The sequence below is a fragment of the Epinephelus fuscoguttatus genome, linkage group LG1 (assembly GCF_011397635.1).
Source record: "Epinephelus fuscoguttatus linkage group LG1, E.fuscoguttatus.final_Chr_v1".
NCBI lineage: Eukaryota > Metazoa > Chordata > Actinopteri > Perciformes > Serranidae > Epinephelus > Epinephelus fuscoguttatus.
Genome location: NC_064752.1, coordinates 27591926 through 27615550, shown reverse-complemented (window position 1 = coordinate 27615550; position 23625 = coordinate 27591926). Strand labels below are relative to the sequence as shown.

At 40.7% G+C, this 23625-nt stretch overlaps 2 protein-coding genes across 3 annotated transcripts; one reads left to right on the top strand and one right to left on the bottom strand.

The window, feature by feature from the left end:
- Positions 1–1339: 1339 nt before the first annotated feature.
- gpx1b (glutathione peroxidase 1b) lies at positions 1340–5108 on the bottom strand. The gene is made up of 2 exons (XM_049593257.1): positions 4798–5108; positions 1340–2034 (listed from the first exon to the last, which is right to left on the bottom strand). The coding sequence occupies exons 1-2, from the start codon at positions 5011–5013 to the stop codon at positions 1684–1686; spliced, it is 567 nt and encodes a 188-aa protein (XP_049449214.1). The 5' UTR covers positions 5014–5108; the 3' UTR covers positions 1340–1683.
- On the top strand, positions 3812–22833 carry fancd2 (FA complementation group D2). Of its 2 annotated transcripts, none has more exons than XM_049593087.1 (44): positions 3812–4297; positions 6938–6998; positions 7348–7482; positions 7582–7649; positions 7724–7830; positions 7977–8037; positions 8193–8245; positions 8349–8427; positions 8592–8716; positions 8803–8890; positions 8990–9094; positions 9374–9474; positions 9977–10088; positions 10215–10250; positions 10563–10709; positions 10846–10980; positions 11083–11214; positions 11948–12055; positions 12159–12268; positions 12387–12441; positions 13041–13160; positions 13311–13384; positions 13484–13621; positions 13749–13855; positions 13950–14065; positions 14152–14260; positions 14363–14461; positions 14569–14660; positions 14741–14896; positions 15221–15337; positions 15608–15736; positions 15819–15937; positions 16038–16148; positions 16443–16573; positions 16659–16758; positions 17729–17851; positions 18074–18167; positions 18478–18549; positions 18761–18799; positions 18890–18964; positions 19903–19977; positions 20183–20329; positions 20409–20507; positions 22355–22833. In XM_049593087.1, the coding sequence occupies exons 2-44, from the start codon at positions 6938–6940 to the stop codon at positions 22439–22441; spliced, it is 4347 nt and encodes a 1448-aa protein (XP_049449044.1). In that variant the 5' UTR covers positions 3812–4297; the 3' UTR covers positions 22442–22833. The 2 variants fall into 2 exon arrangements, with proteins under 2 accessions (XP_049449044.1, XP_049448967.1); XM_049593010.1 differs by lacking the exon at positions 3812–4297 and adding an exon at positions 6574–6670.
- The last annotated feature ends 792 nt before the right edge of the window (positions 22834–23625 follow it).

The following is a 23625-nucleotide window of genomic DNA, read 5'->3' as shown; positions in this document are numbered from 1 at the left end:
GCCGATATCTACAGTATTTGTTTTTAAACTGAGAAATATTTGAATTCAAAGTACAATAAAGACTGGAAGCCTCAAAAAGGTGGTTTGTTTGGACTAATTATATGCACAGAATATATACACTTTAATAAGCCCACGTCAAGGTTGTGACACTAACAAAGCTGGCTTAATGTGAGCGGTGGTTGTGAAATAATTCTGCATTGCAAAATTATCTTTATTTGCGGGTGATGCAACCTTAATAACATGCCAGTCATGCTGACTAGTTGTAACATGCACTATGATCTGTAGTAAATCACACTGTTACTGCAAATCCAGGAGCCACTAAGTGCTGGATGGATCATTTCACCCACCACAACTTCATCATTTGATTGTTGCATGTAAGAAAAAAGTAATATGAGTCCTATGGGACACGTATTTTTAAATCTGGTCCCAATTTTCCCATGTGTTTTTGTAAGTGACTAATAGGAACAACAATTTTTAAAACTGGTCCAGCATGAGGTGAGAGCTGCAGCAGGCAGCAGTGAAAACAGGCTGCACTGTGAACTCTGGGCATGTTCGCACTGCCAGTTTAAGTGTCTGACAGCTTATGGAAAGGATGCCTACAGAGACAGACCTTTTTTCCTAGAGTTAGATGCTTTTTGTTTAACCCGAAACTGCTCCAAAATCACTACTGCCAAAGCGACCAGACTCCATTGAAATAAACAGTAATTTTATCACCACAAAACACACTTGATTCAAAGCTGAGAGAAAAAAAATAAAACTCAAAAAACCCCATCTTGGTTCATCTTAAAACCATTCCAACATTTACCAACTCTGGTTTGTTAAAATAAACCCTTAAGTCACTCAGTTAGATGTGAAAAGATGCTGACTCTACACATGCTAAAATTACTGTTTATTTAAATGGAGTCTGGCCAAATTGGCAGTGGTGAGTTTGGCACTGTTTCTGGTCAAATGAAAAGGATTTAACTCTTTGACAAAAAGGTTTTTTTTTCTGTATGGCCCTTTCCATAATGTTGTCAGACACTTAAAATGATAACCTGAGCCTGTCAGTGGCAAAAAACGAGCACTTTTAGTAGACGGAAATTAGCAACGAGAACATGCGCTAGTGGTTACATTGCAGCCTGTTTGTCTCAATAACTAGACCAGTTTTAAAAATGTTTTTTCTCCAGTATTTACTTGGACACAGATACAAGGGAAAATAGGGTCCAGGTTGAAAAATACAGAACTTTACCTTCTTAATTCATCAAAATTGTCATTAAAACTAACGACTCAAGAAGTCATGTTAGTGATTTATAATCGTCTAAAATCTTGTTAGCATAACGTCACAGAGTCAGTCAGGAAGTGTTTGAAAAAATAGATTTATTGGTCCTCTAAATACATCAAAACACATCTGTGCTTTACATGCACACAATGCAGCTGAAAACATTCAGCCTTTTACGTGTCATCAGATATCCCCCTCACAACTAGCTTGGTTTCAGAGGACGCCTTCATGTAGTAAAAGAACAGAACAACAGTCATCGTATACAAGAGAGCACAGGCGGTCTGGAGAAGTTTCACACACCATCTACAGAAGCTATGGACGGTAAAGCAGTGAACCTTAATGTGATGAACTGAAGGTTACACACATTGTGTTAGTGCAAGTAGAAGCTGTAGGATGGGTGAACAACATGCTGGAGGACGGGGTCATTAGTTGGCCTGGCTGAGGAGCTTCTTGATGTCTCCTTCAATGTCGATGGTGAGGAACCTCCTGCTGTAGCGCTTGAACGGCACGCCATCCGGCCCGATGAGGAACTTTTCGAAGTTCCAGGACACGTCATTCCTGCAGACAGGGCTCCAGATGATGTATTTAGGGTCTGTCATCAGGGCGTTTGAGTCATCACTGGGAGACGGGAGCTTGTCCCTCAGGAACACAAACAGGGGATGGGCATCTTTCCCGTTCACTTCCGTTTTCTCCAGGAGCTGAAACTTTGGCTCAAAGCCATTTCCAGGACGGACGTACTTCAGGGAGTTGAGGATTTCTTCATTCTTGCAGTTCTCCTGTGGGTTGATCAGAAGATAATGTGTGATTATGGGACATTTTAGGAAGCAGAAGGTCTATAAAGTCTAACATGGCATTATTGGCTCTACAGACATTTATTACATAATGATTTGTGAAGGAAGTGATCAGCTAACGCTGTCATGAACAATAAAGGTTTCAAGGTAAAACAAGTCAGGTGGAAAATTTGACTGTCTCTTTAAGCCATCCAAAATCACAAATTCCAGAGTGCATAGGGGTTGTTTTTTATTTACAAGAAGGAAGGAGTGGTGCAAAATAGGGGAGGCATGTCAAATCATTTTAAGCATTGTCATGTTTTTTTTTGTTTTTTTTTTAATTTTTTTATAAAGACATTTTTGGGGGAATTTTTTGCCCCTAACTTTGCCTAATTGATAGGAAAGCTGAGTGAGAAGTGGGGAGAGAGAGAGTGACATGCAGCAAAGGGCCACAGGCTGGAATCGAATCCGGACCGCTGCAGCAACAGCCTTGTACATGGGGTGCCTGCTCTATCCACTAACCCATCGACGCCCCAACTCTGTCATGTTTTTTATTTATTATTTGTATTTATTTTAATTTTTAAAATGTATTTATTTATTACTTACTTATTACTTATTATGTTTTTTTTTGTTTTTTGTTTTTTTTTACAAAATTACACCATTTACAACAGCCACAAACTTTAAAAACAGAAATTATCATTGGATTTTCGAATTTTTGATAGTTCCTGAACACATAATGTGCGAAGAAGCTTCTTTCAGGAAACATAACCTGATATTTCATTAAAATCACTTTATTCTACATGTCTTAATTTAGATTTATTATAACATTGGTCTAACCTGATGAAACAAACAAGACAAAAAAAAATCTTAAGTTTGGTGCTCGTGCATACGTAACAGCAGTGAAAATCAGATGCTTTTTTTAACTCCAGGATTTTTATTTCAACTTTTAACTTTAAAATATCACATGGCAAGTTTTTCAAATCTAATAACATCTGCCATGTCAAGTTACTAATATTAAGCTGGTTGCTGCTGCCGCTGTTGTGTACTGTTAATTTGGGAAAACAGTCATTATATGTTGGTAATGCTGGGGCTATGTGTTCACTGTGATGTGTGTAATGTGTTTGCTTATTAATTTTGTTGGTTTTGTGTGTGTGGTCGGATGGGTGGCTGTCATGCACCCATATCCTGCTCAAGTGTGCACACAGCTCTTGTGACGATGCAGTTTGTTTAAGAACTACATTTTGTTAAGGAAAGTAGCTGTTTGTTTTGGTGATAACTCTCACTCCCTCCACGCTTTTTCATCGTTGCATTGGCTGTGATACCTACATTTGGTGTGAATATGAAAAAAAATGATGTAGGGTAGGGTCGGACCTGTGTGAAAATTTTTTAACCAGTTTGAAACACACCTGACTGGACCAGTATTGCAACTTAACAAAGTATCCCACTTGACTCAGCAGCAACTCCTGAGTGGGACATACCAGGACTACTGCATAGCATCGCATAACATCAGAGCTCTCTGTCCACACTGAATCCGTTAAATATGCACTTCTGGAACTGTCATGTAAACAAACCTTACAAAGGAAAATAAGTTAGATGTAGCTCTGTGACACAGTCAGCACAGGTTATGCCTGAATGTGTCGTCATGACAAATGTGGATTCAACCACGTTGCATAAAATCCAACTAGTTTAAGCTTGTGAATCTGACTGGACCGGCAGAACTGGAAATAGGCCTAACTCTAGTGGAGGGAGGGTCATGCATTTTCCTCCAGTAATTCAGAGACGCTCAAGGAAACATATTTGTAGCTGGGTGGAGGGTTAACGTAAAAAACACATGAAGTCACACCCTAGCCACCCACCTTCTCTGACAAATAAAGAACAGCCCCTTACTCACTCAAGGTTTTAAATAGTTGACATCTGTTTAATTCAATACTAACAAATCTGCTGCTGCTTCACAGATCAGTGGTCTGATCAGTAAACCCTTCTAACGCACAGCTAACCCTGAGTTTATTTGTGAGCCTGCGGTGTGACTCAAAGACTCTCATCAGTCTTCTCTCTACAGAGTTTATCTTATCTGACTCACACAGGAGGAGCCTCTCCCCTGAACTTCCTGCTGATAAACTGAACCATCCCTTCTCTCACCATCTATTAATGAGTTAGTGAAAGTTAATCAATAACATATTGCTTATTGTGTGCATTGCCATGGTGGTGCAGAGCAAAATGAATTGAGGAACAAGGAACAACTTAAAAACTCTGGTGTGCCTTTTGTGAGGTGATTTGGTAACCCTGCAACACTCACGCAACTTCCTCTTTCCTAAATGTCCCTCAGTGCTGAAGCTGCTCACAGCAACTCAATTACTCACAAGAAAAATGTGTCATTAAATTTAAGATTTGCTTTTCTTTTCTTTTTCTTTTTTTTTTTTTTTTTTTTTTTTTTACCACTGGGTTAGATAATGTAGTAATTTACTCAGATTACTGTGTCTGGAATAGGCTGTAATTACACATTTACAAGAGCAAAGTTTTAAACTTAAATAAACAGGAACAAAAATCCTTCCATTTCAGTAAGAACCCCTTAATTATAATTTACAACAGTTGCATGATATTGAATATTTCTTGTTTTATAGCATGACCTATACAGTCTAAAGTATGTGGGCTATTTCCGGGAAATAAAATCAAATATTTGCAGCAAAATAAAAGAAATAAAAACAAAGCACAGAAACAGAAATGACCCCAGTCTGTCTGGAGGTCCATATACAGCGTTCATGTCCTCACCTGATGGCCGAACTGGTTGCAGGGCACTCCCAGGATAACGAGCCCCTTCCCGGCGTAGCGCTCGTGGAGCTCGTTCATCTGGGTGTAATCCCTGGTGGTCGTACCTCAGAGAGACGCGACGTTCTCAATGAGGACGACTTTGCCCTGCAGGGAGGAGAAGTTAAATGTTCCTCCTGTTAACAGTTTGGCCGTGAGGTCGTAGAACTTCGCAGCCATTCTTGCAATGCGTGACACCAGTCGTCGTCTCAACTGTCGCTATGTTTCCTTGTGTCGCCCTCAGACACTGAGCTGCTGCTGTGTGTGGGGCCAACCTGAACTACGGTCAAAGAGCTTGTATTCAGCTGTCAAGATACTTCCCACCCTGCAGCCTGCGGGACGGCCCATCACTGTAGGGGCATTTCCTCTGAATACCAAAACGCCACCAATGAGCTGCAGGCACAGTAACGTAATCCAGTTTAAAATGTTTACTGAAAAGTTTAAACTATGTGCTCCCATGTCTAATGCAGCTCTCTGCTTAACTAAACTGCACTGCATGCAAATTACAAAATTAAAGGGAGCGTCCTTATCAAATGTCAACAGACATGCATTTTGGTCCTTTTACATTTTTTATACAATATATATGTTTTATACAATGTCTGGAAATGAATATTGTGTGATATTTAAATCAACTCATATTCACACACTGTGGCTCTTACAATCACATTAACATGTAAAATCAAGACTGTTACACATAAATGTACTCATCGTAACTTAAAACTTAATTGTAATAATAATGATAATAGTAATAACAATAATTTTAAAAAATATTAAGTCAAACATTGAACATATAGAGTCTACATTTTTACGTGTGATGTCAAAATAAAATCCATTAATAAATCAAAACTGTAAGATAATATGTCAACATTTATTGGCTAATTAGCCTTTACATATCATAACATGGATTTAATAGGCTAACTCTCAACTTTGACTTTGTAACTAACAATTTTGGCCCATTAAGTAAAATGTGTTCTTAATTTCTCATAATTTTGACTTATCAATGATCATTTTACTTGAAACATGCTGAAATAATTATTTGAAAAGTCAAACAATTAAGATCAACAAATGGACCAATATCAGGGGTTAATACTGTATTATTGTGCAATAAAGCTGTGAACATATGTGAGGGGATCTGACTCTGTGAGTAGGCTATCTGACTGCTGTACTAACTAAACTGTTACTCAGTCACGCAGCAGTTTCTACTGCTAGCTTATTTCATTTTATTTATTTAAATGTGTTTTAATATCGCAGTTTATTCATTTAGCTGCGCTAAGTCGTTAAGTTCATTTATCAAAACGTCACTGGGCTAGTGTTAATAGTTACCATACGAGGCGAAAAGGGAAGCGGGCAGCATTGAACTCGCTCAATCCACTGTACACTCTTTGATGACAGGTACAGCGCTCCGGGGTTGTGCTTGTTTTCCTACACGGCGTATCCCGGAAAAAGTCCTCGTGAACAAACAAGTCGGCAGAGTTCTAACCCCGCCCAACAACAGACAGCGTGTTTGTAAAAATGCGCGACCCAAATGTAGAAAATTAGAGACCGTCTGACAAATGTTGTAATGGTTCTAGTGTTGACCAAAAGACCACTTTTAAAATCACAACAGATATTTCAACCAGGGGACGAACTTCTAAAAGGATACACGACATGTGTAGTTGCTTAATTTTATTTCTCTTAGGCGTATTTGGGCATTTATATCTAGCTACGACCCTCTGTTAGCTTAACTCAATGAAGATGATCCCTAACTGTGGTTGATGACGCGCAAAGCCTATTGGCGCGGAAGTTTGTTTTGTAAGTTCTCTCCTTGGGGTCGTAACATCGTCGTCTGTCCATAAAAGTATGTTTACCTTTTATCATTCTGAATTATTTTGACAGCCGGCAACATAAACGTGATATAACGTCACATACTTAGCGTGTGGCATGTTTGTGTCTTAACGGAAACGTTAGTTAATGAATTAACGCTACTAGCTAACAACGTCAGACTCTAGCTGGACATAGTTTTCTGTAACGGTAAAGCTTCTGAGTGAAATTAGCTTGTTTGCTACTGTGGATGCTAGCCGGGTGTGGTTATTAAAAACCTCATGCCTTTTATATTTTTAATTAGATGTTGCGCAGAAAGCGACGCTCCTCTTTGGATAAAGGAGAGGGAGCGCCCACAACCACCAGTAAGTACTGTATAATGTAACGTCACATCACAGCAGTTCATAACTGTGTCAGTGCAGTGTTTCCCAGTGAAGTCCCACAGCTTGTCAACTAAGATATCCCAATTCCCAGATCTTTATCACACTGTAACACTAGCTAATGTTAAATTATTTACATTAAGAACAAAGTAGAATTAGTATCACAGGAGTGTGACATAACCACTACATGTTTGACATCACACTGACATGATTGCACCAACATACCGTGCAGACACCACATCCTGCTCCCCTCATTAACTGATGGTCTAAACATTGTCCCACTTCTGTCTGCTGGATACTGTTTTATTAAAGGTCTTTTGTCTTCTCTCTATAGAGGCAAAGAAGAGCCGCAGCACTGGTCGCCAACCAAAGGAACCTGCTCCAGAAGTGACAAATGAAAGTGTGTTTGCCGTCTTTCTCCGAGAAGCAGGTGTCACCTTGAAACAAGGTGGCACATCCAATGAGATTGGTAAACACACTCAATCCAAGTTTCAAATTTCCAGTAAATGAAATCAGTTTTTTCACTTCTGATTTTTGTGATCTTTGTCTTTTGCTTTTTCTCTTTTAGCTGTTGACCAAGTAGTTTTCCAAAAAAGGATCCAGAAGCAATTAAAAAAGAGTCCCAGGTACCCCGGGGTAAGTATATACACCATTCTTATACACAGTCAAGGCATGAGACAGTTGTGTTTCACTGGTATTTCTTTGCTCAGATTGTACAGGAATTCACCACTGGACTGGAGTCTCATATTGAGGACCCTGAGCGGTTCAGGAACTGCCTTCTTCCGTGTGTCCCACGATTGTCTGATGGAGACTCTAGGTAACGGTCATACGCACTCAGAGCTTACAGAGGCTACTTCAGGCATACCTTTAATTTATATAGGGCTCAGCTATGACCTAGACCAAGCTTATGTCGGGGCTGTGGTGTGTGTGTAACATACTGACATGTTTTCGTCTGTGTTGCAGTCGTGTCAGCTCATTCCAAGAAAGTCTGCTCCGCATGCTGTTGGGGATTGAGATGCTGCAGGTAAGATTCTCTGCACAGATTCAGCCCAAGACAGCTGCACCACAAAATTCAAAATGTCTATTTCCGGTATGAGACATGCAAATGTGCATTATGCAAAGTGTACATGTACAGTGTATCTTCCACAAACCCTCAGTCTACTTTTCCTTTTCACACAGACTTTTGTCATTAACCTTTTGCTTGAGAAGCTCCCTGAATTTATGCTTGATGGGTCAGTATTTCATATGAGTGTACTTTACAGCATTTGAACCATTTTACACACTTTTTTGCCACTGTCTTATTTTCTAAATGTTATCTTGTTCCGTCCTTCACAGCGCTGGAGATGGAGGTCTCAGTATTCCTCACACAATTATTAACCAGCTGAAGTGGCTAGACCGAGTTGTGGACAGCAAGGTAGTCATTTCTGTAATGATAGATTGCATGTACAGTAGTCACAGCCATTAAAGTTCTCAGGCGTGTTTTTATTTTTCCATTAGACCTGTCATTATATATTAGTCATCACTAACTTTGATGGTGATGAGTTTATTTCTACCGTCTTTGTGGCCTGTTATTTGCAGGAGTTGGCAGTGAAGCTCATGGAGCTGGTGTCGGTAGCACCGGTGGAGGTTCAGCGTGACATCATCACCAGTCTGCCAGAGATACTGGAAGACTCCCAGCACAATGATATAGCCAGAGAGCTCAAGTATGTACAGTAAATCTCTACTGCAGATCTGTGGTTTCAGAGCTGCTGATCGCACTTGCTGCTACTTTAACCACTGTTCTCTGCAGCTCTTTACTCCAGGAGAACACTCAGCTGACTGTCCCCATCCTGGATGCCCTTTCCAGTCTGAACCTCAGCTCCTCATTACTTAAAGAGGTAGTACACACACGCGCACAGACAGACACACAGACACACTTATTTTTGCTGTATTAATAAAGGCCAAGTGAATGTCATTGTTACTGTCTGCTGTTTTAGGTTCGTGGAGCCGTTATGGCCACTCTGGCTGCCGTGCAGCTGGAGGATCTACCTGTGGTGGTCAAGTTCATCCTGCACTCTGTCTCAGCCTCTGATGCTTATGAGGTCAGAGCTCAGATTCATGTCTACAGCATTTTGCATTGAAAACAAAACATTGTGATCATGCTCTGGTTGTTATAGTGCATATATTTTAAAATAAAGAGTGATCAAGTCAAGTCAAAGTTATTTATATAGCATATAGTGCTGTACAGTTCCTCCAAATATAAATAACTGAATGAATGAAGAGCACAAACAACATAAATTATCAATAAAATCAACAATAGGTTTAGACAATAAAACATCAACACTGGAGTAAAGGTAGTGGTGTGTTTTCCCTGTGTGCAGGTGGTGTGTCACCTTCGTAAAAAGCTGGAGTTGGAGCAGTGTGTTCTTCCTCCTGGGCTGCAGGCCTCCCAAAATCTCTTGAAGAGCAAAGGATCAGCAGCGTAAGAAAACACAGATTCCCATTCACAACTGTACATCTGTACATGCTATCAGGAACCTGTTTTGAAGTAGGCAGTAGGCTCTTGCAGGAATGAGTCCTTAATCCTGGAAATGAGTCAGCATTTTTGCACTTCGACCGGATTTTGGTGTTTTTACATGCCAAGTGGCTAACTGAATGTCATTATGCCGAGCATGGCTTTACAGCCTCGTGGTGGTGGTGGTGGTGGTGGTGGTGGTGATGAAGTCATGTGACCATGGTGTAGTATGTTTATAGCCTAACTTTAGCTCTTTACTTCTGCCGATTGCATTTACAAGTGGTGTTGATTTGTGAATCTTGCAAAACAAAACATGTAAGTGTCATAAAATTTTGTTTGCCAGAGAGTTTATTTCTTTGCAATAATCATGGTAACTTCCAGTTTGGCTTATGAATAAATGTCACCTCTGCACCACCCTATTATATTCCTTAGGATTTAATCTAATACTGTAAATCTGAATTTGGAACAGGTCCTCTTCCGCACCAGCAGCTGGCAGCAGTCAGGACTGTGTTACATTGACACTGGACGGCATCAAGTCAGCAGTGCGATTCCAGAAAACAGTATCTGAGGCTTGGCTCAAGGTGGGAAATAATTATTATCTAAGCCCCCGTGTTTTCATTGATAAATGAATGCTGATGCTTTTGAATAACAGTCCGCTCAACTCATGTTTACTGAATTTATATATTTATTTTGTTGCTTTTCATCAGGCAATAGAATCAGTGGACGAAGAGGAGAACCATAAGGTGAGTGTCATCTCCTTAGTTCAGGGTATTCCCTAGTAAAGTGGTTAGTGTAAATGGAGGGCTTTGGAGGTTCCCACACAACTCTATACAATTTTTTAAAAAATGGTAAAAAGGGAATTTGTTAATTTTGACAATAGTTTTAAAGGTGTAAGTGAAGTCTGGAAAATTCAACTGGACATACTGTACACTGTCTCTCATAAACCAGTCACAAAGTTTGAATGTGGGTAAAATATGACATCCTGAAATTATGTGCATGTAGGAAACCTATTTTTATGAATAACATTTGTAAGAAAATGTGCTCTGCCACATCAGGTAATAGATCTGCTGGTGCTGCTCATCCTCCACTCCACCAATGCCAACCAGAGCCGGCGGGGGGCGGAGAGGCTGCTGAAGGTGAAAGTGAGGACAGGACTGATCCAGGAGGCTCTGCTCCAGAGGACCTTCAGGGACTATGCTCAGGTGGGTGGGACAGTCTGTGGACATACAAGCTTGAATATAAATGCAGTAGTACACAGTACATTTTATTTTTTATACTGATGCATTAATTCATTATCATATGAACAATATGTAGTATTAATGAATAATGATACTCTAGGTCATGCGAGGGTACTTCACCTCCATCCTGGCCCTGGCTCAGAGTCTGTTGCGCTCCCCCGACCCTTGTGTGGTGCCTTTTGGTGGACACATGTACCGACACTCATTCACCGCTTTTGACTCTTACTGCCAGCAGGTGGGTTTGAGATTCATTTTTTAAAATGTGCACAAGCTTCTCTATCTGTTGTTCTTTTATACGCCCGAGCCATTTCATTTCTGTTCTGTATTATGTTTACAGGAGGTGGTGGGCTCTTTAGTGACCCATGTGTGCAGTGGTGTAGGTGGGGAGGTGGACATGGCTCTGGAGCTACTCTGCGGCCTGGTCACAGAAAAGCCCTCAGAGATGGCTCTGTATGCCGTCTTTGTCAAGGTAAGGAGGTGATCCACGTGTCTGATACTGTAGCCGCCAACCAAACCACACTGATAATATTCTGAAAAGAATTTTGAACACAATAAATGTACAGGTTCCTGCGCAAATGGAAAAGTATAGGATTTAAATTTAGTAATCTCCAGGTCCTGATCAGTACGGCAAAAAGAAAAGAGAGTATGGAAAAAATATTTGTGTTTTCTACAAAATGTTCAAAAGAAATTGATCATACAAGCAGAGTGCTCTTCATGGCGTATGGAGCAGGCAGCACAGCAAAGTGTTTACCACTGTGTGAGTGTGCCTGATGTCATGAACAGCAAGGCAAGAAACATGGCGTGCGGCTGACTGCACACTCCTACGCAAAACTGCCTCTACACATGTACATCACAGCCTGCAAAACAGCTCTGCTTCAAAACAGCTCTGCTCTGTGTGCCTTATAACTGAACCAAATCTGGACGTCCCCGACCAAAAATGCGGCCATATATCAACATATTAATAGCTGGATTTTAAAGCAATTTATTTGGCTAATAAACATCCAGCTGTTTGTGCTCAGATGTCAGATATGTGCTGAGAAATCTACCAAGAAGTCTTGAACTGTGAGTCTGTTAAAGTGCGGATATATTGAAATGGAAAATGTGCAGGAAACTTGGATGTTTATTCCGACTCCGTGTAGCTTAAAGGTTTAGTATCTCACCATTGTGTTTAGTTGTTTAACTAAGCACAATATTTGGCACAGGGAATCTTGGACTACATGGACAACCTCACACCCCAGCAGATCCGCAGACTCTTTCACCTCCTGAGCCGACTGGCCTTTGGGCAACAGCAGCAGGGAGCTCACATTCAGGTGCACATTCCTACATTCACAAAGATGCTTTTACAGTGCTTTTTCTGGCTTTTCCTCTCCTTACCGGCTGAACCTGTCTCTCTCGTTGTGTGTCTCCCCTCAGGATGACATGCACATAGTGATCCGAAAACAGCTGTCCAGCACTGTGCCCAAGTACAAGCGCATTGGCATCATTGGTGCTATCATGATTGTAGGCAGCATGGGGGCCTCCAGGTAAGGGCTGGTACTCACAGGTATAAAAGCGTAATTTTCCTTGTTGATTCTGTCAATTTATTTCTGTGTCTCGATCTCACGCACTGCTGCCCCCCATCCCCCACCCCACTCCCCGCAGGCCTAAAGTGAAGGAGTCACAGAAAGGGGTGTTACCTCAGGAGACGCTCAGACAGGTACATATTAGGCAATAAAATAATCACTATGAGCAATGTGTCTGTTGCAAGGATGTTACAGATTGTGATTTTCATCAGTCTGCTTTTTATTATGTTCATTTTTATTCCACTATCACTTTACCTGTGGCTTACAGTGAGGGTTTAATAGTGCGTTACAGCTGCAGTCCATAACTTCTGGTACTTTTAGATACCAACAAACTTTTTTTTAAATGTACTTGAGTTCTCGATTTAGTGTTTTATAGTGTTTTAAAACAATGAACCAGTTTCAGTTCAAGAAGGGTTTGGGTAGGGTGAGCTAAACAACCTTTCATTTGGTGGTTATGGGCCTGTATTCAAGCATCTGACTCATGTGCAGAGTCAGTGTCTTGATTTAGACTCTGTACACCAGCTACAGCTTTGCTCTGTAGTTGCTGCACTGTGTTGACGTTAAGCAAAAACATTGTAATGGTAATAATTTGCCACAAACTATAAAAGTGCGTATTATTATTAAGTTAATTGAGGTTTGAAGAGTATTTTCTACAGTACAGAGTGATTGTAACTGCAGGTGTCTGGTCTGTAGATATCTTCATGTGTGTGTGTGTGTGTATCACGTGTCGCAGGTGACCGCCCTGTTGGAGCTGGTGAAGTCCAGCAGTGAAAGCTCACCTGAGGCTGCAGCTCTGTTCTATGATGAACTAGCCAACCTGATCCTGAGCTCTACCCTAGACCCACAGGTGCAGGTATGCCTCAAACAAACATTTACCATACCCCCTATCTTAATAACCCCTCTTATCTTTTTATTTATTACATTTCTTGACATGCATCCAACAGAAGTTGCAACTGAAGCATGATTAAGCATTCTGGTCCTGTTATTTTCCTCCTACCGATAGGAAACGATCGGACAGAGCGCCTTGCAAGACTTCCAGGATGACTTTGCGGTTGATCTAGGCCCAGAAATATCGGGGTTAGTGATGGACAGCTGGTAAAATAAAAAATGACACATTTTAATATACTTAGACGTGTATTCCTATAACTACTTTCTTCCCTCCTCTGTGTATCTCAGCTCCTTTCTCTTCAAGCCCCATGTAATGTACAACCTGTATGAAGGTAACGTAGCCATCGCCATCAACCTGCTGCCTCTACTGGCTAATGATGTTCAGAACAAAGGAGAACAGCATAGTCAAGTCGACAAGGCACACAAGTCAGTCACCTCACTCCCCCCATCTCTATCCACTGATGATGTATTTCACTTGCAATAGAGTCTGATTTACAATTTCAGTTTGTCATGAATGAGACAGTGGATGTGTTTCCTGTTGTGTTGTTTTTAGGGGCAGGCGAGTGTCTCCTCTCTGCCTGGCTCCGTTTTTCCGCCTCCTGAGACTCTGTGAGGAGAAACAGAACCAGGGAGACCTGGAGGAGATTGACGCACTGCTGGGTGAGGAAGTGGAAGCTACACATTTCTCCTGGAAACCAGCTTGTTCTCATTTCTGTGGCTGTGAAATAATTAGTGTCTGTGTGTGTTTGCACAGGCTGCCCTCTGATCCTGACAGACATGGACGTGGTAGAGAAAATGGAGAGCCTGTCCAAAGCCGAGAGGGAGTTCCTCTGTACTTTGCTGTTTCACACCATCAACTGGTTCAGAGAGGTAACAGCACCTGATTAATTTTTACGTGATTAACACTTCTCTTAAAACTGTGTGACTAAAGCCATGTCTTACCCGTTTTGTGACAGGTCGTAAACGCGTTCTGTACACAAAAAGAAACAGAGAGTAAGATGAAAGTGATGACCCGTCTGCAGAACATCACCTACCTTCAGACACTGTTAGAGAGGGCTTTGGCTGGTCAGTTTTTCATCCACCAATACTCAGAATATAACCATTATGCCACTTATTGTCAATTTTACTTAAGTTTTTAAAATACTTACTCTTAAATGTGTGTTTCAGGGACACCTGGCTATGTTCCACCTGTTGCCAACTTTGATGGAGAAAGCACAGATGGGGTTACACTTAGTTCTGCCGCTCTTGTCAGTAAGGCAAAGAAAGGTAACTGTGCCCAACAGAAGATATTTTACTCCCCATAAGTGAAACTAAATACTCTAAATAAGGGAATAGATATTTACATGGTTGTCTAAATCACGTTTGTTATTTAGATGGCACAGGAAAGAAGAGGAAAGCCCCTGCAAAGGACTCCTCAGAGATCTCTCAGCTTGATGAGTCGACCGAAGCAGACAAAACTCAGCAGGTAAACTTTAACATCTCGTATTAATATCTAATTTTAATATAACCAAGCTTAACTAATATGTTCTTCTGCTTGTGCTTAAGGAGCAACCAGAGAAGGAGAAAGAAAAGGAGATCCGCCAAGGAGTCAGTCTGGCATCCTACAGACCGTTTTTTAGGGAGCTGGATATGGAGGTGCTCAGCGTGCTGCAGTGTGGCCTGCTGTCCCGCTCACTGCTGGACTCTGAGCTCCACACCAAGGTAGGACAGAGAGTAAGAAGTTTTGTTTTGTTTCAGAAGAGAGTAAAACTTTTATAGGTTTGATTGCGTAGTTTGTGAATGATTTGAAAATTAATGGCTGTCGAACTTAAGGTTAGAGTAAATTCATCTTACATATCCTGAGCTGGGAACATTACTACCCAGCCATCCTCTGACACTGAGATCAGTGTTTTGGAATCATGGGGACTGATTTGGATTGTAGAGAAGTGAATGAATGTCTTTGTCTATTGTATGAATTTATGCACCACATGCATCAATACACAGGTTTCTGTGATACATCTCCTCTAATATTCTTATATGATTTAGGTGCGAGAGGAGGTTCTGCTGGGTCCTGCTGAGCTGGTGTTCCTGCTGGAGGATATGCTCCGCAAACTGGAGTTCAGTCTTACAGCTGCCCCAGCCAAGAGACTCCCTTTCCTCAAGGTAAACATAAAAAGCTGATGAACGCAGAGCAGAGACGTTACGAAAGCTCTTGAAATGTGAGAATGTGCAGGTCTGACAGTGTCTGGGGATAAGAGGTGTTTGCAAAATTCATTATTGTTTTCTTAGATTTTTCTTTGATGCAGGCAGAGCAAATGAAAGCCTGAAAAAATGACATTTTCTGAGTGTGTTTGTCATCAAGAAGCTTAATGTGTAAACCTGTAATATGCAGGCTTATATTAGACAAGACCTGATGAAATATTTCCTGTGTAGGCAAAGGCTGATAAGAGCACAGGCTTCTCCCATCTACAACAGAGGAGCTCCAAGGATATCGCTTCCTGCTGTGTCCAGCTGCTGCCCGCCCTCTGTACACACCTGGAGAACTGCCACAATCATTTTCAGGTACAAATACAAACAATCTGCAGGCATGACAGAAGAACTATATGCTTCATCTTTATATACATTTGTGCATTTTTTCCCTCAGACACTGTTGTCTGAGAACAACGGCATCGTGGACGGCCCTGCCACAGATGTTCAAGAGTACCAGCTGATGTCATCAGCCTACCAGCTGCTCCTGCAGGTCCTGAACACCACCTTCAGCTGGTGAGGACGACCAGCACCACTGACTTGCGTCCTGCTTGAGTCAGCATGTCTGGCTTCTGTTAAGTTCTGTCTCTGAAATGTGTCTATGTTTATGTGTCAGGTCTGGATTCAGTCAGCCGGGGCAGCGGAGCTTACTGAAGAAGGCTCTGGGAGTTTTGGCCAACAGACTGAAAGAAGGAAGTCCTGAGTTAACCCTGGAGCAGCTTGTAAAGTGAGTGATAAAGTTTAAGAGCAGCAGAGTAGCTACTAAATATGATCTATGCCTTTTTATTATTTATCTATTGATCTCTTTCTTTATAACATTCAAGCAGCTTTGGTGGTCTCTGCTAAAACAGTAAAGACATTATCCTTTTTGCTAATAATACAAAACATACTCACACAACTCTCCAATAAACTGAATAAAAAGCCACTCTACAGCACAGTAGATATGAACATATTATTTAATATCCTTGGGTCTTCGTTGTGTTTCTGACAGAATCAAATGTTTCTCTTTTCCTCTGTTTAGACACGGCTTTGAGTACCTGGTGAACTTCCGCAGCACGATGCCAAATCTGAGCACAGCCTTGTCTCTCTCCCAGCTTCTGTCAACTGTCTCAGAGAGAGGAGGGAACCCTGTTGCCTACAGAGAGCAGACGGGTCAGTCCGACATGTCGCCTCACTTTAATCAACTCATCTGCTATCCAGCGAACTGTGATAATGAATGTCTGATTTTTTTTAATAGCTTCCCTGGCGAAACGTTTCCTGAGCCAAGACTGGGTGACAGCCAGTGGAGAGAAGGAGCGAGGGAACAAATTCAATGAAGCACTTCACGCTCTCCTAAGGTACATCGGCATGTCAGAAATGGCTGTGTTGCACAAAAAAGGTTGCATAAATATTCCAGAAATAATGGGGCTCAAGCTTCTATGAATCATTCACACTAAGTCAATAAAGTAAACCTAATTCCTCAAAGGACTTAAATTGATTTTTATCCAGAGCATCATCTTTAAACAGGGTTCCTATGAATCCTTAAAAAAAAAAAAGCATTGAATTCATGAATCTAACAATATGGCCTAAAGGGTTTGTGTATTACATGCGAAAAGTTCTTAAAACTCATGATAGGAATCAAGGCTGTGGAATCCCACATGCAAAGTGAGAAACACAAAACCCGCCAACAGACGCCAGGTATGTCACTTCTGTTCTCAACCACGAGACAAAAAAGACATATTTTATGTTACAGTAGATTTTTGGGCGGAACTGTCCCCAACCTTAAGTAACTGATGTCAGTCATTTATTTATTTTTTCTTCAATTTGCTCAGTACAAACTTGGTTTTAAATTTGATTCTGAGTGCCATTAAAAAGTCTTATATCTAACTTGCTGTAGTCAGAAGGAACTCTATTTAAAAAGCCTTTGAAAACATTTATGGGTTTTATTTGTGCCATTTTTATATTTGCGTGTGTGTGTGTGTGATGTCATTTGCAATGCAAACTTCTCAGGGAAATTACCTTAATATTTATACAACATGCAGTAGAAGCAGACAGGCAAGCGTCAGCTCCAGGATGTTGTGCTGTTCAACCACACAAGTAGTTTAATGTATTTGTAGTCGCTCATTAAGTTGGTACTTTGTTCAGCATCTCTCGTAGCTAACCAACACTATGACAATACATTAATGTTAAAGCACCTAGAAGTGTCAGCATGTTTATAGTGCACACAGTTTCTAGTTAACGCCTTTTGTTGTCATGTATGGTGTTGTTATAATCGTGAACAAGCATCTAAATGTTTTAATTATGATGTCTCTTCTCCTCTCTCTGCAGCATCTACCTGGAGCACGTCGATGATGTTCTGAAGGCAGTGGAGGAGATAGCTGGAGAAGGAATCCCTGAGCTCCTCAATGCATCCAAAGATGAGAGCTCTTCATCATGGCCCACTCTCAGCAGGTAGATCCTCCTCACCATCAGATCATTTTGCTTTGCTGCCTCAGAGCAAAATGGAAGGTTGCGTCTGAGGTGGTGACTGAGTTAATGGAGCTTAAATTGATTCATGTGCTCCTGCCATCCTACCTGACAGCTAACTGGAGTCACTATAAATGATCACAGTAAAAGTATATTTATCCATACTGTTATTGCTCTGTTGTTCATTCTACCGTTCGCCCTCTTCAGGCAGACGTTCCTGGTGTTCTACAAAGTGTTGATGGCAGAGCTGGAGAAGGCCGTCAGGAAGATTCCTGCTGGCAAAGCCGGTGACAGCACTGAGGTCAGCCACTAGGTGTCGCACTGTGTTTTCTTATGTACAGTATACCTGAGCGCTCAGCGCTCTCAAAACACTGCTACACATCTACTGAAAGTGGCAAATCAATAATTATACTTTTAAACATTTGTGAATGTCAGTTTGTTCAAACTCTGAACTGAGAATTAGTCTGCATTTTGATTTTTTGTGTAACTAATTGTTAATTTCTCCTCAACTGTCTGTTTTCAAATAATTCACATAAGTGAGAACGTTCTTTGTGTATATGTGAGTGTTTGTTTCAAAATATTAAAACATGTAACCCTTGTCCTCCCTCAAGGCTCAGAGTGAGAAGCTGCTGACATGGAACCTGGCTGTCAGGGATTTTCATATCCTGGTCAACCTGGTTAAGGTCTGTTCCCATGATCTGACAGCTGTGAATGTATTTGTACTGATTTGGACATTTGACCCCATCCATTTCCAATATTCAGCCAAGCACTAGGTCATATTTGGAATAGGTTTGAGTAACTTATACTATAGGTTAAATTAGACAAGTCATTTTAAGTGACAGTTTAAGTTTGACTTGTGAACTCACGCATTTGTTTTCTAATCTCTTCTTACAGGTGTTTGATTCCAGGCCGGTGCTCAATGTGTGCCTAAAGGTGAGTTGGCTGTGCTGCTGATAAATATTTCACATTCAGGTGAAACTGCTGTGACATCGTATTAACTGATTATAATGTTTTTATTGTCAGTATGGCCGCCTTTTCCTGGAGTCTTTCCTGAAGTTGGGGATGCCACTACTGGACAACAGTTTCAAAAGGCACATGGTAACCACATGAAATCTTGTTTTCTGGAACAGCTTGTAAATGAAACTGTGAAGTTGTGTATTGGTGTGGCCTTAAAAAAAAACTCAACAGCAGTCTTAAAGTACACTTGGGGGAATTTGCCTGATTCTAATCAATGCGACAAGACCATAGACCGTATAAAAAGAAGTGAATGTGATGTCAGCGCCTAAGTGCCTGAAACTGGCATTCCTTTTATTTGCCAGCAGGGGGTGACTCCGCAGCAAAAGGAAGTTAGATTGTATATAAGTCTAAGAAAATTGCCTTAATTCTCACTTGATTAATTACCTCAGTAAACATTTTCCCGATGAGTTTACAGTCTGAATCTCTAGTTTCAAGTCCTCTTCAAGACAACATGATGTTCAGTTTGTAAGTTATGGTCCCATGTACAGTAAAATAGACGATAAACCAGTGTAGGTTTTAGGGTGTGGCCAGCTTGTGTTTGTCAAGTCGCTTCCATGGTGACCTGTCAATTTAAGAAAGAGGCGTAGCCATGCATATCCTCCTCAGTCCCACTCTTTAATCCTAATGTGGTGACTTATACGACGGCCAAAATGCCACGCTCAAGGGTTCAAAACGGGAGCCAGCATGCCAATTGGTGACCTCACAGCAGCTACGCCCACTTCTTTTATACAGTTTATGGTATAGACCTTCAGAAAATCAAATCAAAACACACTGTATGAAGGCACAAAAGCAGTCATAGTACTTAAATACGATTTTCTAGTTTCTCCCAGAACAAGTTGATTGATACCTTGCTTTATATATAAATGCATATTTTCTGCTTCTGCTTCCTCATATCATTCAAACATGGATTGGCACTACAGCATGGCTAAGCACAGAGAGACTCTCTGTGTTGTTGAGTGAACATGCAAAATGCATTGCTCACTGTGGGGTGACTATGTGTGATGCTTTGTCTTTTTAAGGAGGATGTCCAGGGCCTGCTAAAAACCTTCCAGCTCAGCACCCGGCAGCTCCATCACATGTGTGGACATTCGAAGGTAGCTCATTTGTTTGCTCATTTGCTCATTTTTATAATTTCTCTAGTTGGAGATGCTCTCTGTGTGTACTGGTGCCAAATTTACCAGTCCTAGAGGACTAAATGTTCCTGCTAAATTAGAGAGGAGATAGAGTTTGGATGGTGTATATGTTATTCCTCTGGTGCTGTATAATTCAGTAACCTTATTATGATGTGTTGGTGCCCAGATTCACCAGGATACAAGCCTGACCAACCACGTGCCAGCCTTAAAGAAGAGCCTGGAGCTGTTTGTTTACAGAGTGAAAGCCATGCTGACGCTCCACAACTGTCAGGAGGCATTTTGGATTGGCAACCTGAAGAATCGCAACCTGAAGGTATAATATCACTGAACTTATGGCACGTGTCTCTGTTCATGTTTGAGTCATTCACCTAAAAGAACAATATATGCTGCAGGGTGAAGAGATTCTTTCTCAGAGGTCACAAGAAAGTGAAGATGAGGAAGAGGAGGAGGAGGAAAATGCACCGCTGCCTGAGGACCAGTCAGATGATGAGGTACCTGCCATTTTTAGATACTATGTTTACATCTGATGCAGGAATAGGATTGGCTCCCTGTAGATAAGTTATTGAATGAAAAATTAAAAGGTTTTGATTCTTTGACATTTTGAGACAATATGACCCAGAATTTACTACAATCAGGAGAGACCTGACCGAGAATCAGTTGGCAAAACTTATTAAAAGTGTGTGAAAACTACTGCGACCAACAAGTATGTAAGATACATTTTCTGACAATGTGTGCACACGAATTATACTACAGTGGAAACCGCTTCTAGTGATCCCAGTTACAGTAATCAACTGCTTAAATGGATCATAAAAAAGTTTGGGAAAGAATCATTCTTATACCAAAAATTGCTTAAATAGTTTCCTTATCATAATTAGATACTCTACTTACAGTTTTCAATGTTGGTCTTTTTATGAGTTTTTGAACAGAACATCCCGCACACTGGTCTTGCTCAGCTTCACAATTTATAAGTAACATTAACGTTTCATTTCACAGGTGTGAAATGAGTGGGGCAGTTTCTATTTAAGCTCAGTGTTGGAAGTAATGGTGTTGAACACTCTTGACGAAGGCCCAGGAGGACTGAGACGTTAGTGTTACTAATAAATTGTGAAGCTGCGCAAGAGCAGTGTGCAGGATTTTCTGGACAAAAAGACTGAAGTGATATTTTCCAATGCACCTGCATTTGAGACAGTTGGATGTGCGAATACTTTTCTTCAAACTAATCGTCTTTTCATAAGTTAAAATACATGGGAAAACAACTTTAAACCATAGTAATTAAATTTTTTTTTTAACTTTATTCCCATGATCCGTTGCCCTGTGGTAACCCGTCTGCTTCCAGCTGGATACCTGAGGCTGGTGTTGCATGCAAAATGAAATCATGATGGGTAAAAATGAAAGTAATTTACTGTTAATAAAAAACAAGTCTCCTCGAAGCGTATGGCTGCTAGTGATGGCGACAGAAACAAATGCACACAGGGAGAGCACCTGTGGTTAAAGCTGCCCTCATATGGTGGATTGATAATGCCCTGTCAACTAATGAATAATGAAAAGAATAAATAATAAATAAATAAATAATGGAAACAGTCAATACAATTGGGTAAACAGCCAAAACTGTCAGTTTCATTACTTTATATTCATGTATAAAATATAATAATGTCAATAAGATGGGAATCTGCATGAGAAATAAAGATGTGTTATGATGTGTTATAATAATCATCCACTTAATATAATCAATTTGACCTGGACAGATGTGATCACTACAAGTGGTTTCCTCTGTATAATTTGTATGACCTGTGGTGCGTTTCAAAATAACCTGTGTTTCGGTGGCAGGCAACAAAATCAGGGAGCGTACCTTGTGAACAAAGCCGAAAAGAGGGGAAAAAGCAACTAAATAAAACCTTTTCATAACACTGATTTATCGATGTAAATAAATAAATAGTTAGACAAAGTAATGTGTAAGTAAGCGTAAGGTGGCTGAGAAGATTGGCAGGATTTGGGACGACAACACAGGTTTTATTTTGAAGCATATGCAGCACACGTTGACCTTGACCAAACACCATGACTCTACTTCTGCTGAGTCAGTCGTTACTTTGTGATGTTGAAAACCCTACACGTCGGTTAACGGGCAGTTTAGACTGCAGAGGGTGGGCTGATAAGATAAATGCTGGAACTCCAACAAGCTAATGATTACTGGCTGACACAGCTAACAGGGAAAATGTTTGATAAGGTGTTAGATCCAAAACCTCAGGTTATTTAGTTTCTCCCTAATGTTGCTTTATGCAGGTGGGCTTGCTGCTTTCATTTACCATGTTTGCCAAATGTCTCATGTGCTTTCCATCAGGCCCAGGAGACAGACTCTGAGCAGAGTACAAAGGTCCAGAGAGGAGAGGACGTGGATCAAGATGACATTACAGATGATTCTGACTGACAGAAAGATTAACAGTTGATTGTCATTTTAAACTTTTGCTTCTGGGTCAGACCCGCATTTTTGGATCACCTTTTGACGTTTCAGATGCCGGTTGCCTTTTTATGTTAACACTTTCTAAATGTATTGAATACTGCTACTCAATGGGCTGGCATAAGATCAAATATATTAATTTTTATCATAGGTCTTGTATCCTACTTTATATGGCAATAACACTGCACGCACATTTAAAAACTGTCATGAGATGCATTGATGAACTTCCACAGACTTTCCTTTCTGTTGAAGATAAAACATGCCTAATAATTAGGTGTTTTCACAGCAGGTCAGGTTCTGAAAAAAAGAGATGTATGCTTTATTGTATTTGTTTGCTGACAGAATAAATAAAGATTGTTGAGAGATGAGAGTTTCGGTCTGATTTGTCATCCATTATAAATACAACAACACTGACTTTTTCACAGGCTAAACACTGAGGTCTTTGTTCACGGAAAATCCCTCCGAGGGACGGCACTGATTAGCGTAAGCTTTAAATGAAGGGGAGCGATCTCTATGAGATCCTGGAGACTCGTTTGTGAACAAATATACAGAAGTCAGCATTTGTAAACACTAATGTAATAGGATAAACATTAAACTACAAAATCTTTAACCTACACATTTGTACATCTTGGACGAGCCCTAAAATGGCACCTGATGTGAAGGCAGTGGCATTTAAGTCCCATGATGCATGCATCTCAGGTTTTTCCATTTTAGTGTCCAGGTTAATATTTTTGTCAACAACCCTGAGTTACATATTAACAGCATAAGGCAGGTGATACAATATGCACTGTGTATCATGATGATAAATAGGGAAGTTATGCTGCATTTATAACCCGCAATCCCAAATGCAGCCAATAAATCAAACTGGCAACAGGCTCAGCCACTGAGCCGCATCTGTCCCTTCAAAGACTCTGGGATGAGGACATGGCAATATTAGAGAACTATTTAGGTGCTGAAGGGGAAAACACACTATAAAACTGCATTACCAAGCATTATTCCAAACTATCTGGACACTAATGTCAATATTTTTAAACCATTGTATCCCTGAACTGGAACCCCGCTGGGTCACATGGCCCAGTAAAGTCAGCTCTTTTTCCATTATTCATTTTGAGGATGTGTCTCTAGATGACTTCATCACTTAAACCCCTGTCTTT

Coding starts and splice junctions, on each gene's coding strand:
- fancd2 (XM_049593087.1), top strand. CDS start 6,938: ATGTTGCGCAGAAAGCGACGCTCCTCTTTGGATAAAGGAGAGGGAGCG. Junction 13,856..13,949: donor GGAGATTGACGCACTGCTGG/GTGAGGAAGTGG, acceptor GTGTTTGCACAG/GCTGCCCTCTGATCCTGACA. Junction 18,168..18,477: donor AAGCCGGTGACAGCACTGAG/GTCAGCCACTAG, acceptor TCCTCCCTCAAG/GCTCAGAGTGAGAAGCTGCT.